The sequence below is a fragment of the Bombina bombina genome, chromosome 2 (genome assembly GCF_027579735.1).
Source record: "Bombina bombina isolate aBomBom1 chromosome 2, aBomBom1.pri, whole genome shotgun sequence".
In the NCBI taxonomy this organism is placed as follows: domain Eukaryota; kingdom Metazoa; phylum Chordata; class Amphibia; order Anura; family Bombinatoridae; genus Bombina; species Bombina bombina.
In genome coordinates, this window is record NC_069500.1 from 702,108,007 (window position 1) to 702,126,082 (window position 18,076).

At 39.4% G+C, this 18,076-nt stretch overlaps 1 protein-coding gene across 1 annotated transcript in view; it reads left to right on the forward strand.

Moving 5' to 3' along the window:
- Positions 1-18,076, forward strand: part of SUSD1 (sushi domain containing 1) — a 365,105-nt gene that overhangs the window by 186,395 nt on the left and 160,634 nt on the right. Inside the window, 3 exon segments of the mRNA XM_053700012.1 lie at positions 2,975-3,072; positions 3,164-3,353; positions 4,383-4,478. Of these exon segments, the coding sequence (XP_053555987.1) occupies positions 2,975-3,072; positions 3,164-3,353; positions 4,383-4,478 (384 nt within the window).

Here is an 18,076-nt window from a genome sequence, read left to right on the forward strand (position 1 = left end):
ATTAATCAAATACAATTAACTAAATTACAAAAACCTCCACTAAATTACACAAAATAAAAAAGAAATGATCAAATATTTAAACTAATTACTCCTAATATAATAGCTCTATCAAAATAAAAAAGCCCCCCCAAAATAATAAAACCACTAGCCTAAACTAAACTGCCAATTGCCCTTAAAAGGGCCTTTTGCGGGGCATTGCCCCAAAGATAGCTCTTTTACCTTGCAAATAAAAATACAAACACCCCCCCAACAGTAAAACCCACCACCCACACAACAAACCCCCCAAATAAAATTTTATCTAAAAAACCTAAACTAGCCATTGCCCTGTAAAGGGCTTTTGGATGGGCATTGCCCTTAAAAGGGCATTCAGCTCTTTTACATTGCCCAAACCCTAATCCAGCCGGCGAAGTCCTCATCCAAGCGACAAGAAGTCCTCAATGAAGCCGGGATAAGTCTTCATCCAAGTAGCAAGAAGTCATCATCCAGGCGGGCAGAAGTCTTCATCCAGACGGCATCTTCTATCTTCATACTTCCGGCATGGAGCGGGTCCATCTTCAAGAGATCCGGGGAAGAGCATACTCTTCATACGGTCCCAGCCGTACACTGATAGTTCCCTTTAAGGGACGTCATCCAAGATGGCATCCCTTGAATTCTGATTGGTTGATAGAATTCTATCAGCCAATAGGAATTAAAGGGTAAAAAATCCTGATGCAATCAGCCAATACAATTGAGCTTTAATCCTACTGGCTGATCCAATCAACCAATAGGATTGAGCTCGCATTCTATTGGCTGATTGGAACAGCCAATAGAATGCAAGCTCAATCCCAATGGCTGATTGGGTCAGATAAATATGATTGAGTTTGCATTCTATTGGCTGATTGGAACAGCCAATAGAATGCGAGCTCAATCCCATTGGCTGATTGGGTCAGCCAATAGGATTGAAGCTCAATCTTATTGGCTGATTGCATCAGCCAATAGGATTTTTTACCCTTTAATTCCTATTAACTGATAGAATTCAAGGGACGCCATCTTGGATGACGTCCTTTAAAGGGAACCTTCAGTGTACAGCTGGGACCGTATGAAGAGGATGCTCCGCGCTGGATGTCTTGAAGATGGACCCACTCCGCGCCGGAAGGATGAAGATAGAAGATGCCGTCTGGATGATGACATCTTGCCGCTTGGATGAAGACTTCTCCTGGCTTCGTTAAGGACTTCTTGCCGCTTGGATGAGAACTTTGTCGGCTGGATGAGGATGGATGTCCGGTCTTCCAAAACTGTAAGTTTATCTTCAGGGGTTAGTGTTAAGTTTTATTAAGGGTTTATTAGGTGGGTTTTATTTTTAGCTTAGGGTTTGGGCAATGTAAAAGAGCAGAAGGCCCTTTTAAGGGCGATGCTCATCCAAATGCCCTTTTCAGGGCAATGGGTAGCTTAGGTTTTTTAGATAGAATTTTATGTGGGGGGGTTGGTTGTGTGGGTGGTGGGTTTTACTGTTGGGGGGATGTTTGTATTTTTATTTGCCAGGTAAAAGAGCTGATATATTTGAGGCAATGCCCCGCAAAATGCCCTTTTAAGGCCTATTGGCAGTTTTTGGGGGGGCTTTTTTATTTTGATAGGGCTATTAGTTTAGGAGTAATTAGTTTAAATATTTGATAATTTATTTTTTATTTTGTGTAATATAGTGTTTATTTTTTGTGATCTGATTAATGTCATTTATTTAATTTTAGTGTTAGGTTTTACTGTAAGATAGGTTAGGTTTTATTTTACAGGTAACTTTGTATTTATTTTAACTAGGTAGTTAGTAAATAGTATTTACTAACTAGTCTACCTAGTTAAAATAAATACTAACTTACCTGTGAAATAAAAATAAAACATAAGCTAGATGCAATATAACTATTAGTTACATTGTAGCTAGCTTAGGTTTTATTTTACAGTAAGTATTTATTTAGTTTTATATAGGAAAAATTTCGGTATTAATTGTAATTTTTATTTGGAATTATTTTAATTATGTTAAAGTTATATAGTGTTAGGGTTAGGATTAAGTTAGGGTTAGATTTACGATTAGGTTTAGGGGTTAATGACTTTAGTATAGTGGTAGCGACATTGGGGGCAGCAGATTAAGGGTTAATAAGTGTATGTAGGTGGCGACGACATTGGGGCAGCAGATTATGGGTTAATAACAGTAATGTAGGTTGCGGCGATGTTGGGGGCAGCAGATTAGGGGTTATTACCCATTACCCTGTTTTGCATAACTAACACTGTTATAATAATAAACTTTTCACCTCTGTGATTACCTTTATCTAAGCCTCTGCAGACTGCCCCCTTATCTCAGTTCTTTTGACAGACTTGCAGTTTAGCCAATCAGTGTTGACTCCTACGTAACTCCAATGTTATCTATATGGCACACATGAACTAACACCCTCTAGTTGTGAAACAATGTTAAAATGCATTCAGGTAAGAGGCGGCCTTCAAGGGCTTATACATGAGCATATGAGGTAGGTAGGCATATTTATTTATTTATAAAATATTTTACCAGGAAGGATACATTGAGATTTCTCTCGTTTTCAAGTATGTCCTGGGTGAGCTAGGTTCAGCTTTCAAATAAGAATACCAAGAGAACAAAGCAAAATTGATGATAAACATAAATTGGAAAGTTGTTTAAAATCACATAAGTTTATTTTTGACTAGACTGTCCCTTTAAAGGTAAAGTACTTGGGGTGGGTAAAGTACTTGGATCCTAGGCCCGCTACACAAAAGTAAGATATAGATACATAAATGAAATATAATGCTTTTAAAGAGTTTTTTTGTATACTTTTATGCCAATAAAAAGAACAGACTTATGCATTGACAAGCCAGTGCATTGTGATTTTAGATGACAGTGTCCCTTTAAATATTATAACTATCATAATTATTTATTTGTAGAGCACTAAATTGTGTACTATTAACTATTTATTATTTGATTCATTTTCACCAATAGTAAAAGAAGATTTAATAAGCAGCCTATCAGTTTTCAATGATACATGCCTACGATGGAAGAAAAGTATTGAAGTATTAGATTGGACTATATTCTATGAGGTAAGCAGGACAATTATACTTTTAGATATATAAATTCTGTTTTGTTTTGAATAAAATACAATTAAAACTTTTTTTCACACTTGGTTAAAAGCTCATCATTTTAGGAACAAGGTGGCACAAAAAGGATTTTATTCATGAGATGACTCTGAACGTTACTACAGACAGTGAATTTCCCACCATCTGCTTAAATCTTTTCCCAGGAGCCAATTATACTGTAACAGTCATAGCTGTTTCACCTGAACTTCCAAAGCTAAAAATGAATATATCACTACAAACAGCTAGTAGGTAACACCTTCTTTTATTAGTATTGCAGTCTTTATTGCCTATAAAACGCTATATTTAAAAAAAAAAAAAAAAAAAAATAACACAAAAACTGCAGTGTTGTATTTTGGATTATTTTATTCACTACCTGCTACTGAAACATCACTTTGCTTTTTATCCAGCGGTTGCTGTAGACAGTAACATTTTGAGGTGCAAAAATGTATCCACAAATGCTAAATGTATAACTGTTTCCCCATTGCTCAGAGGTTTCTATATATTAAAAAGGTTAAACTTGAAGGGACATGATACTCAAATGCTAAATCACTTGAAAGTGATGCCGCATATCTGTTAAAAGATGACTAAAAAATATAATCTCTATTTAAAATATGAGGATATTTTAGAGTACAATGTCATCACTAGCCACATTCCATTGTAGAGGGAGTTTAGCCATTCAGCCTGGATGTTTGTCTAAGGAAACATCTGGCATGTGCAGCCGGCAGTCACTTTATCATTGTTTTGTGGGTCAGCATTAAAACTAAGGAGCCTGCTTGTCAAGATATATAAATTATCTGCTCAATTGATATAGAATTGTCTATATATTTTTTATCTCTATAAAATAAATTGCTAATTCTATTTATATCTATTAAGGACACAAAAAAGCTATGTTTACAGGTGCTTCAAAGAAACTTCCTAAGAGAAATTGGCTAAACCTGATTACCAACCCTATACCCAAACAAAAAGCCTTTTATGTCCTGGAATGTACAGGAAATTGACCAGTATATTGTAATATACCTATAATAAGCATCCAACTCAGATCTATTGGCATAGTTTACAAAGATGATTCATTGCACTGTACATTGTACTATTTTTTTTTATTACAGCTTGAGAGAAGGGACATTTATAGTTTTCTAAATACATTAACAGTTATTTTGTTTGCATATACACTTTATAGTTATAGTTGTTTTATCAATTTATAGTGATAATGGTCATTTTTGTAAGTAATATTATAAGAGCTGTAATTTTTCTTTATATATAAATATAATTTACAGTGAGAAAAGAGTTTGAAGAAATCACAATACTCAATGAGACGTGCCTGCAATGGACAAGACACTTTGGACAAGTTGGAATACTGGAAGTTTATACAGTAAGCAGATACAGTATACAGAGCTATACATTTAAGCCACATATGTACATATTACACATTATTGCTGAAACAACTACAGATGATTATTATCACCATTATCATTTATTTTGTATAGTGATGCAAAAATATATAATGAAGTATTGATGTGGTAACAAATAAATGCCAAGGACAATTTATAGGTGTTTTTTTATACTTATTAACATAAAAACAAGTGGTTTTTGGTAAATGTTCATTCAAGAAGAATTTTATCACGTTCAACAATGACACTGAATTTTGCTGCAGGCACCGTATTAATATTTCTAGTTTAAAAGGACACTAAGATAAAAATTTAAACATTTATGATTCCGACAGGGCATGCAGTTTTTAAGAAATTTTGCAATTTACTTCTATTATCAGACTGTCTTTATATACACATTGGTTCTATCTATCAACGTGTCAACCGCAAATACGCCAGAATTTCGCATCATAATTTTTGCAAAATTAATCCGACCTAGTTATCAAAGCCTACAGACCGGCAAAAGTTGAAATTTGTGACGTAACATACTATCCGCCAGTCTCAATTCGATGCTTACGTCATTACAGATGTTCCGAATACACATTTGGCTCTATCTGACACTTTTTCCAAGTTATCAAACTTTTAACAAGTACGCTCGCGGCTATTTGGACGCAACGTACCTGGTTTTCAATCCGTCACCCTGGAGGCCGCGGATGCCATAGAAATCAATGGGAGTCTGAAAGCAGCGAAATCTTATGTTCAATGCTGCAAGACAAAGAAATATAACCCATTGATTTCTATGGTAGAAAACAAGTAACGTTTACACCTAACACCCTAACATAAACCAACACCCCTAATCTGCCGCCCCTGGCATCGCCAACACCTAAATAAAATGTATTAACCCCTATCCCGCTGCTCCCCGACATCGCCACAACCTAAATAAAAGTATTAACCCCTATCCCGCCGCTCCCTGACCCCGCCACAACCTAAATAAATGTATTAACCCCTAAACCTCTGGCCTCCCACATCACCACCACTAACTAAACCAATTAACCCCTAAACGGTCAGCCCCCCGCATCGCCATAAACAAAATTAAGCTATTAACCCCTAAAGCTAACAAGCCGCTATTTTAAATTAAAATTACAACATCCCTATCTTAATGTAAATTAAAACTTACCTGTAGAATTAAAATAAACTAATTAACCTACCCTAACTATTATCCTACAATTAAATTAATCTACCAATTAAATAAAATAATATACATATTAAAAAACCTAACCCTACTCAAATTATTTAATAATACTATTAAACATTATTAAAAGTACTAAATTACCACAAAAAAATCTAAGTTACAAAAAACAAACAAACAAACAAACACTAAATTACAAAAAAACAACAACTCCATTATCAAAAATAAAAAAGAATTACACCTAATCTAATAGCCCTATCAAAATAAAAAAGCTCCCCCCCCAAAAAAAAAACCTGTAGCCAACAATAAACTAACAATGGCCCTTAAAAGGGCCTTTTGTGGGGCATTGCCCCAAAGATATCAGCTCTTTTACCTGTAAAACCAGTTAAACCCACCACCCATCCAACCAACTCCCCTAAATAAAAAAAATCTAAAATAACCTAAGCTCCCCATTGCCCTGAAAAGGGCATTTGTATGGGCATTGCCCTTAAAAGAGCATTTAGCTCTTTTACATGCCCAGACCCTAATCTAAAAATAAAACCCACGCAAAAAAAACCCTTAAAAAAACCTCCAACGATCCACTTACAGTTCCTGAAGTCCCGCTTGAAGGATCCATCCAGCCGGAGAAATCTTTCCGGGGCGGCATCTTCCATCTTCATCCAGCTGGATGCCGTCTGGATGAAGACTTCTTGCAGCCTGAGGACTTCTCTGACTGGATGGATCCTTCAAGCGGGACTTCAAGAACAGTAAGTGGATTGTCGGGGGTTAGTGTTAGGTTCAAGAACAGTAAGTGGATTGTCGGGGGTTAGTGTTAGGTTCAAGAACAGTAAGTGGATCGTCGGGGGTTAGTGTTAGGTTTTTTTAAGGGTTTTTTGGGTGTGTTTTAATTTGTAGATTAGGATCTGGGCATGCAAAAGAGCTAAATGCCCATACAAATGCCCATACAAATGCCCTTTTCAGGGCAATGGGGAGCATAGGTTATTTTTTTGGAGGGTTGGTTGGGTGGGTGGTGGGTTTAATTGTTGGGGGGTGTTTGTATTTTTTTTTTTACAGGTAAAAGAGCTGATTTCTTTGGGGCATTTTTTTGTTGTTGGTAATTTAGTACTTTTAATAATGTTTAATAGTATATTTAAATAATTTGAATAGGGTTAGGTTTTTTTAATATGTAATTTATTTTATTTAATTGGTAGTTTAATTTAATTGTAGGATAATAGTTAGAGTAGGTTGATTAATAGTTTAAAATAGTTTATTTTAATTCTACAGGTAAGTTTTAATTTATTTGAAGATAGGGATGTTTTAATTTGAATTTAAAGTTAGTGTCTTGTTAGGTTTAGGAGTTAATAGCTTAATTTAGTTTATGGCGATGTGGGGGGCTGACGGTTTAGGGGTAATAGATTTAGTTAGTGGTGGTGATGTGGGAGGCAAGAGGTTTAGGGGTTAATACATTTATTTAGGTTGCGGCGGGGTCGGGGAACGGCGGGATAGGGGTTAATACATTTATTTAGGTTGCGGCGATGTTGGGGAGTGGCGGAATATGGGTTAATAACTTTATTTAGGTTTCGGTGATGTCGGGGAGCGGCAGGATAGGGGTTAAACATTTTAGTATAGTGGTGGCGTTTAGTGACAGGGTATGAATAAAGTTGGGAAAAAGCCGAATAGACGCAAGATCGATGACTGCTAGTTAACAACAGTCTGCTTGCTCATCGCATGGCACTTGGTGCGCTTCTTTTTACCGGCTTTTTTCATAAATTAAAGAGAGCGTATTGAGATCCGCGGCGGCGATGTTAGGCGAGCGTATTGATGCTGGCAAATGCAACACAGTTGATGGCTTGATAGATATCCCCCACAGTCTGAGGCACCAGCTACTACTGAGTATGTGCAAAAGTTCAGTGTATACATATGAGTTTGTCATATTAGCTGATGAATGTCATATGATACAGGATGCCAGCAAATTGAAGTACATTTTGAAATTTGTCAGAAAAAAGTTATTTTGCATTGTCATTTCATTATACGTGTGTTGATTATGCAATTCTACTGTATTTAATGATTCTTTAGACTGCAGTTAAATCGTTTTTTCTTTATATATTGTCATCCTTTTAAGATAATTGTAACTTACCCTATTTGTAGTAAAATGTAATTTGCTGCAGCATGCTATAATAGAGAAAAGACAGTGATGTAAAATATAGATAAACAAAATTAAAATGAAAATATTTCATAAATACTATCGCCTAGATTTAGAGTTTTGCGGCCAAAGGGGTGCGTTAGCTACGCTTGGTTTTTTTCCCCCGCACCTTTTAAACAACGCTGGTATTTAGAGTTCTCCGAAGGGTTGCGTTAGGCTCCAAAAAGGGAGCGTACAGGTATATTTACCGCCACTGCTTACGGACGCGGCCAGCTTCAAAAACTTGCTCGTGCACGATTCCCCCATAGGAAACAATGGGGCAGTTTGAGCTGAAAAAAAACCTAACACCTGCAAAAAAGCAGCGTTCAGCTCCTAACGCAGCCCCATTGTTTCCTATGGGGAAACACTTCCTAAGTCTGCACCTAACACCCTAACATGTACCCCGAGTCTAAACACCCCTAGCCTTACACTTATTAAGCCCTAATCTGCCGCCCTCGCTATCTCTGACCCCTGCATATTATTTTTAACCCCTAATCTGCCGCTCCGTACACCGCCGCAACCTACGTTATCCCTATGTACCCCTAATCTGCTGCCCCTAAAACCGCCGACCACTATATTATATTTATTAACCCCTAATTTGCCGCCCCCAACGTCGCCGCCACCTACCTACAATTATTAACCCCTAATCTGCCAACCGGACCTCATCGCTACTCTAATAAATGTATCAACCCCTAAAGCTAAGTCTAACCCTAACACTAACACCCCCCCAAGTTAAATATAATTTTATTCTAACAAAATAAAATAATTCTTATTAAATAAATTAATCCTATTTAAAGCTAAATACTTACCTGTAAAATAAACCCTAATATAGCTACAATATAAATAAGATTAATATTTATTTTACAGGCAACTTTGTATTTATTTTAACAAGGACAATAGCTATTAAATAGTTAATAACTATTTAATAGCTACCTAGTTAAAATAATTACAAAATTACCTGTAAAATAAATCCTAACCTAAGTTACAATTAAACCTAACACTACACTATCAATAAATTAATTAAATAAAGTACCTACAATTATCTACAATTAAATCAACTAAACTAAATTATAAAAAAAACAAACAAACAATCAGTCAATCAGATTTTTCCTACCTTAATTCCGATTGGCTGATAGGATTCTATCAGCCAATCGGAATTCGAGGGACGCCATCTTGGATGACGTCATTTAAAGGAACCTTCATTCGGACTTAGGACGTCATTAGAAGAGGATGGATCCGCGTCGGCTGCTTCAAGATGGTCCCGCTCCACGCCGGATGGAAGAAGATAGAAGATGCCGCTTGGATGAAGATGTTTGCCGGTCCGGATCTCCTCCTCTTGCCGGATAGGATGAAGACTTCAGAGCCTCTTCTGGACCTCTTCTTGCCGGATAGGATGAAGACTTCGGACCCTCTTCTGGACGGATCGGTGATACCCGGCGTGGTGAAGACAAGGTAGGAAGATCTTCAGGGGCTTTGTGTTAGTTTTTTTAAGGGGGGGTTTGGGTTAGATTAGGGGTATGTGGGTGGTGGGTTGTAATGTTGGGGGGGTATTGTATGTTTATTTAAATGCAAAAGAGCTGTTTTCTTTGGGGCATGCCCCGCAAAAGGCCCTTTTAAGGGCTGGTAAGGTAAAAGAGCTGTTAAATTTTTATTTTAGAATAGGTTAGGGCATTTTTTTATTTTGGGGGGCTTTGTTATTTTTTTAGGGGGCTTAGAGTAGGTGTAATTAGTTTAAAATTCTTGTAATCTTTTTTTATTTTTTGTAATTTAGTTTAGTTGATTTAATTGTAGATAATTGTAGGTAGTTTATTTAATTAATTTATTGATAGTGTAGTGTTAGGTTTAATTGTAACTTAGGTTAGGATTTATTTTACAGGTAATTTTGTAATTATGTTAACTAGGTAGCTATTAAATAGTTATTAACTATTTAATAGCTATTGTACCTAGTTAAAATAAATACAAAGTTGCCTGTAAAATAAATATTAATCCTAAAATAGCTACAATATAATTATTATTTATATTGTAGCTATATTAGGGTTTATTTTATAGGTAAGTATTTAGCTTTAAATAGGAATAATTTATTTAATAAGAATTATTTTATTTTGTTAGAATACAGTGGCGTCACTAGGGTTGGTGTCACCCGGTGCGGTAAGTCATGGTGTCACCCCCCCCCCAGAAAGCAGACACAAACAAAAACACAGGCAAACACACATACAAACACTCAGACACACTTAAAAACATACTCAGATGCACTCACAAACACTCGGAAACACACTCAGACACACACACAAAAACACTGAGACACACAAAAACTCAGACACACACATACAAAATATGTAAACTGCACTGCATTAATTATGAAGCTCATGCCTAGAGCTGCTCCCTGGCTCAGCAGAACATCAAATGAAAGATAAACAGAGCACTCTAAAATAAATCACTGAAGAAAAGGTTTAGGCGCGCAAACTATGAAAATTCTGCTCTCTGACTCTGTTCCAAGTCTGTCAGTGCACAGCCCTGGGCCGCATGTCACTGAGCAGTGAGCACAGATAGGCAGGCAGGTTTAGGCTAGCAGCGCAACTTTGCAAGCCCCACGGCACACCCACAACATTCATAGTGAAATTGGGCAGGGGAGGAGCAAAGTACAAACAAGCAAAAGCAGCCGGGAAAACTATTTGTTGAAATTGCAGCACTGGCTCAAGGGGCAAAAAAATTGTGTGTCTACAACTTCCCCAGTCCCACTAATGTTCACAAATGCCAGCCTCTAATAAAATAATCTATGCATCTCAACATTGTATTTCTTTGAATTTCAATAAAATTTAAAAAAAAATAAAAAAAAAAAAAAAATTTTTTTTTGGTGTCACCCCCTGGAGGGTGTCACCCGGGTGCGGCCCGCCCCCCCCGCCCCCCCCCTAGTGACGCCACTGTTAGAATAAAATTATATTTAATTTAGGGGGGTGTTAGTGTTAGGGTTAGACTTAGCTTTAGGGATTAATACATTAGAGTAGCGGTGAGGTCCGGTCGGCAGATTAGGGGTTAATACTTGAAGTTAGGTGTCGGCGATGTTAGGGAGGGCAGATTAGGGGTTAATACTATTTATTATAGGGTTTGCGAAGCGGGAGTGAGGCGGATTAGGGGTTAATACATTTATTATAGTAGCGGTGAGGTCCGGTCGGCAGATTAGGGGTTAATAATTGTAGGTAGGTAGCGGCGACGTTGGGGGGGGGCAGATTAGGGGGTAATAAATATTATGTAGGGGTCGGCGATGTTAGGGGCAGCAGGTTAGGGGTACATAGGGATAATGTAGGTTGCGGCGGTGTGCGGTCGGAGGATTAGGGGTTAAAAAAATTTAATAGAGTGGCGGCGATGTGGGGGGGGCCTCGGTTTAGGGGTGCATAGGTAGTTTATGGGTGTTAGTGTACTTTAGAGCACAGTAGTTAAGAGCTGTATGAACCGGCGTTAGCCCAGAAAGCTCTTAACTCCTGGCTTTTTTCTGCGGCTGGAGTCTTGTCGTTAGATTTCTAACTCTCACTTCAGCCAAGACTCTAAATACCGGCGTTAGAAAGATCCCATTGAAAAGATAGGATACGCAATTGACGTAAGGGGATCTGCGGTATGGAAAAGTCGCGGCCGGAAAGTGAGCGTTAGACCCTTACCTACAAAACTCTAAATACCAGCGGTAGGACAAAACCAGCGTTAGGACCCCCTAATGCTGGTTTTGACGGCTAACGCAGAACTCTAAATCTAGGCGTAAGTTAACTTAAGTCTGCTTACACATTCCCTTTTCTCAAAAGTTCATGTAAAAAAACACTTTCCTCTTTGTTCATAATCACGTTATAACTTACATACTTATATTAGTTACAGGACAAGTATTGCAGATTCTATGCACTAGCAAAGAGTGTAAATAAAGCTTTTCTGTAACGTTACTGCTACATTGCTATGCTGGGTGGGGTAGGGGAGCATTAAACTACACAATTCATTCTAACCTTAAAACCCTTAACCACTTTTTCTAAACATTTTTCACAAATAATGACACGTTTTAAAGTTCAAAATAATTAAAGCTGTTTTTCATTAACTGTATATACTGTAAGAATAAGCTGTGCTTGTCCATCAAATTTCACCTGGGTTTGGCACACCTTAGGCAGACATATTGTCACTATAAATGATGATACATTTGTCAGTGTCCAGATAACAGAGCATTATTTCAAATTACTTAATTAAAAGACTCCTAAAGTGTATTTTTGTCCTTCTATAAAATAAAGACCTTAAATAAATTTAAAATCCAGGTGATCACTGTGGTAATGTTGATAACTTGGGGGCCAATTTATCAATGTTTGTCCGACATGATATGCTGTAGCGTATCATGTCCGTCAGACATCGCTGAATGCCGACAGCATGCTGTCGGCATTTAACATTGCACAAGCAGTTCACCAGAACTGATTGTGCTATGCCGCCCCCTGCAAATTTGCGGCCGCTAGCACGGGGTTTCAATCAGCCTGATCGTATAGGATCGGGCAGATTGCAGATCGCAGCCTCAGAGGCCGCGGACTAGTTATGGAGCAGCGGTCTTAAGACCGATGCTTCCAAACTGCTGTTTCCGCAAGCCTGAAGGTTCATGCGGGAACTGGGGCATCAAGCTCCATTCAGGGCTTGATAATTCGGCCCCTTGGTGTGAATAAATATGCACTTCTTTGAGCAGACAAAGAGAGAAGCGCTCTACCAGGAACGAACAACAGCTAAGTGGCTTGTTCTATGGCGATTTACCACCTGGAGGCAGCCTCTTTTAGACCAGTGTGCTTTTCACAGAAGAAAACTTTCCTGAAGTATATCAGTCTGATCCCGCCAAGTGAGGTCAGTCCAGCCCCGAAATACCAGGCAATTCTCCTCTGAACAAGGAACATGACAACCCCAGACGATCGTTTCGGCCTCCTATGGGCCTCGTCAGTGAGGTGCAGCCACATTCCTCTAAGCACACTGGGCAAGGAGTCCACGTCTGGTTTCCCCCATCACCCATAGGGAGACTTCCCCAGGGTCATAATAATTTGCATACAAAGAGAGAAGCGCTCTACCAGGAACGAACAACAGCTCAGTGGCTTGTTCTATGGCGATTTACCACCTGGAGGCAGCCTCTTTTAGACCAGTGTGCTTTTCACAGAAGAAAACTTTCTTTGAGCAGAGCCTCATGGGAGCCCCATTTGCAAACCGAAGTTATATAAATATACCAAAGGGCCCTTATCTATATGAGGATAACCCCTTCTTTTCACTATAGAGTTTAAAAATATAGACACACAATTTTTTGTTTACTATCATGGTAAATACTGTTTTAATGATTTGTTTTATACTGAGGGGTCTATAGGAACTTATAATAGACCATCAAAAAGGCCTAGAGACCGCAAGACCCTTGTTTTAAATCACAGAATCCCCTCTCTAAAATAAAGACCATATATAAGTTTTAATAGCCAGGTGATCACTGTGGTAATACTGATCACCTGGCGTGAATTAATGTGTAGTTATTTGAGAAGAGGCTCATGGGAGCCCTTATGTGCACATCAAGGTTTTAAAATTATAACAAAATTCCCTAATTTATATGAAGAGGAACCCTTCATTATTTTGACTATTGAGTTTAGAATAAATAAGCACAAACTATTATTTACAACGTTATTTATTTGAGGAATATGACAAGGCAGGCAGCACAACGTGGTACAGCACACTATATAGAGGAATATCACAGGGCAGACAGTGCAACGTGGTACAGCATATTATATAGAGGAATATGACAGGGCAGACAGTGCAACGTGGTACAGCACACTATATAGAGGAATATGACAGGGCAGGCAGTGCAACGTGGTACAGCACACTATATAGAGGAATATGACAGGGCAGGCAGTGCAACGTGGTACAGCACACTATATAGAGTAATATGACAGGGCAGGCAGTGCAACGTGGTACAGCACACTATATAGAGGAATATGACAGGGCAGGCAGTGCAACGTGGTACAGCACACTATATAGAGGAATATGACAGGGCAGGCAGTGCAACGTGGTACAGCACACTATATAGAGGAATATGACAGGGCAGGCAGTGCAACGTGGTACAGCACACTATATAGAGTAATATGACAGGGCAGGCAGTGCAACGTGGTACAGCACACTATATAGAGGAATATGACAGGGCAGGCAGTGCAACGTGGTACAGCACACTATATAGAGGAATATCACAGGGCAGACAGTGCAACGTGGTACAGCATATTATATAGAGGAATATGACAGGGCAGACAGTGCAACGTGGTACAGCACACTATATAGAGGAATATGACAGGGCAGACAGTGCAACGTGGTACAGCACACTATATAGAGTAATATGACAGGGCAGGCAGTGCAACGTGGTACAGCACACTATATAGAGGAATATGACAAGGCAGGCAGTGCAACATGGTACAGCACACTATATAGAGGAATATGACAAGGCAGGCAGCACAATGTGGTACAGCACACTAGATAGAGGAATATGACAAGGCAGGCAGCACAATGTGGTACAGCACACTATATAGAGGAATATGACTGGGCAGGCAGTGCAACGTGGTACAGCACACTATATAGAGTAATATGTCAGGGCAGGCAGTGCAACGTGGTACAGCACACTATATAGAGGAATATGACAGGGCAGGCAAGACAACATGGAACAGCACACTATATAGAGGAATATGACAGGGCAGACAGTGCAACGTGGTACAGCAAACTATATAGAGGAATATGACAGGGCAGGCAGTGCAACGTGGTACAGCACACTATATAGAGGAATATGACAGGGCAGGCAGTGCAACGTGGTACAGCACACTATATAGAGGAATATGACAGGGCAGGCAGTGCAACGTGGTACAGCACACTATATAGAGTAATATGACAGGGCAGGCAGTGCAACGTGGTACAGCACACTATATAGAGGAATATGACAGGGCAGGCAGTGCAACGTGGTACAGCACACTATATAGAGGAATATCACAGGGCAGACAGTGCAACGTGGTACAGCATATTATATAGAGGAATATGACAGGGAAGACAGTGCAACGTGGTACAGCACACTATATAGAGGAATATCACAGGGCAGACAATGCAACGTGGTACAGCATATTATATAGAGGAATATGACAGGGAAGACAGTGCAACGTGGTACAGCACACTATATAGAGGAATATCACAGGGCAGACAGTGCAACGTGGTACAGCATATTATATAGAGTAATATGACAGGGCAGGCAGTGCAACGTGGTACAGCACACTATATAGAGGAATATGACAGGGCAGGCAGTGCAACGTGGTACAGCACACTATATAGAGGAATATGACAAGGCAGGCAGCACAATGTGGTACAGCACACTATATAGAGGAATATGACAAGGCAGGCAGTGCAACATGGTACAGCACACTATATAGAGGAATATGACAAGGCAGGCAGCACAATGTGGTACAGCACACTATATAGAGGAATATGACTGGGCAGGCAGTGCAACGTGGTACAGCACACTATATAGAGTAATATGTCAGGGCAGGCAGTGCAACGTGGTACAGCACACTATATAGAGGAATATGACAGGGTAGGCAGTGCAACGTGGTACAGCACACTATATAGAGGAATATGACAGGGCAGGCAGTGCAACGTGGTACAGCACACTATATAGAGGATTATGGACTAGGGCAGACAGTGCAACGTGGTACAGCTCACTATATAGAGGAATATGACAGGGCAGGCAGTGCAACATGGTACAGCACACTATATAGAGGAATATGAACAGGGCAGGCAGTGCAACGTGGTGCAGCACCCACTATATAGAGGATATGACAGGGCAGGCAGTGCAACGTGGTACAGCATATTATATAGAGGAATATGACAGGGCAGACAGTGCAACGTGGTACAGCACCACTATATAGAGGAATATGACAGGGCAGACAGGTGCAACGTGGTACAGCACACCTATATAGAGGAATATGACAGGGCAGACAGTTGCAACGTAGGTACAGCACACTATATAGAGGAATATGACAAGGAGGCAGTGCAATGTGGTACAGCACACTATATAGAGGAATATGAAGGGTAGGCAGATGCAACGTGGTACAGCACACAATATAGAGGAATATGACAGGGTAGGTAGTGCAACGTGGTACAGCACACTATATAGAGGAATATGACAGGGCAGGCAGTGCAACGTGGTACAGCACACTATATAGAGTAATATGTCAGGGCAGGCAGCACAACGTGGTACAGCACACTATATAGAGGAATATGACAGAGCAGGCAGTGCAACGTGGTATAGCACACTATATAGAGGAATATGACAGGGCAGACAGTGCAACGTGGTACAGCACACTATATAGAGCAGAGCTTTCAAACTTTTCATGTTGGTGACACACTTTTTAGACCTACATCATTTCGCGACACAGTAATTAGTTGTACTAGCAAAAAGGAGGTTAAACTCAACTTGTTTTAAGAGATACGTACACATACATAAATTATATAATAACGAAATGTATTTACAAGTAAACAGTATGTATGTGCAAGAATTAAAAAAAGTTTAATAACCCTAATAGCTACTTACTATTTTAATGTGATGTATGAGGTTGATGGGATGAACACAGTTTCTGAATATTTGGTGTATTATTAGATAAAGACACATCTCATCATCAAGCATTTTTAAGTTTCCACTTCCTATCCATATATCAAGAGCAGGAGCAGCAATGCACTACTGGGAGCTAGCTTAAAAAAACACCACTGACTTCTGACTTCAGCTCAGCATTTAATCTGCCGCCCTCAGAGCTCGGCGAGTCCGAATGACTACTGCCTGCGCTGTAAACACACTGCTGTCGCACTCACTGACTACATATGCAGTCACAAACCGATTAAGGAGACTACACGTCCAGTCAGGAGCCAATGTGCCGCCAAAGCCGCCAATGGGAATAGTTTCAGTTCCCACTGAACTGCACCAATTGGTTAAGATGATCTGTGACTCACAAGGTATCAATCACGTGTCAACCATGTGATATGCGTAGCAGGCAGGCGGAAAGTCAGAAACCAAAAAAATAAATAAATTTAAAAAAAATTGTGCTGAAGCAGGGACACACCTACACACTGCTGCCGACACACTAGTGTGTCCCGACACACAGTTTGGAAAGCACTGATATAGAGGAATATGACAGAGCAGGCAGTGCAATGTGGTACAGCTCACTATATAGAGGAATATGACAAGGCAGGCAGTGCAATGTGGTACAGCTCACTATAGAGGGCAATATGACAAGGCAGACAGAGCAACGTGGTACAGCACCACTATATAGAGGATATGACAGAGCAGGCAGTGCAATGTGGTACAGACACTATATAGAGGAATATGACAGGGCAGACAGTGCAACATGGTACAGCTCACCTATATAGAGGAATATGACAGGGCAGGACAGAGCAACGTGGTACAGCACACTATACAGTTTTGCTCATAAGTTTACAACCCTGGCAGAATTTATGATCTCTTGGCCATTTTCAGAAAATATGAATTGATAAAACAAAAACTTTTCTTTTCACTCATGGTTAGTGTTTGGCTGAAGCCATTTATTATCAATTAATTGTGTTTACTCTTTTTAAATCTTGATGACAACAGAAACTACCCAAATGACCCCCCTGACCAAAAGTTTACATACCCTGGTGATTCTGACCTGATAATATCTTATACAAGTTAACACAAAGGGGTTTGAATGGCTATTAAAGGTAACCATACTCACCTGTGATCTGTTTGCTTGTAATTAGTGTGTGTGTGTGTGTGTGTGTGTATAAAAGGCCAATGAGTTTCTGGACTCCTGACAGACAACGTTTCTGGATTCCTGAGTCATGGGGAAAGAAAAAGAATTGTCAAAGGATATGTGGGAAAAAAGGTAGTTGAACTGTATAAAACAGGAAAGGGGATATAAAAAGATATCCAAGGAATTGAGAATGCAAATCAGCAGTGTTCAAACTCTAATCAAGAAGTGGAAAACGAGGCATTATGTTTGATAACATACTGCATTCATCTTGCCATCAATTCTGACCAAATTTCCTGTGCCTTTGTAGCTCACACATCCCCAAAACATCAGCGATCCACCTCCGTGTTTCACAGTAGGAATGGTGTACCTTTTCATTATAGGCCTTGTTGACTCCTCTCCAAATGTAGCGTTTATGGTTGTGGCCAAAAAGCTCAATTTTGGTCTCATCACTCCAAATGACTTTGTGCCAGAAGGT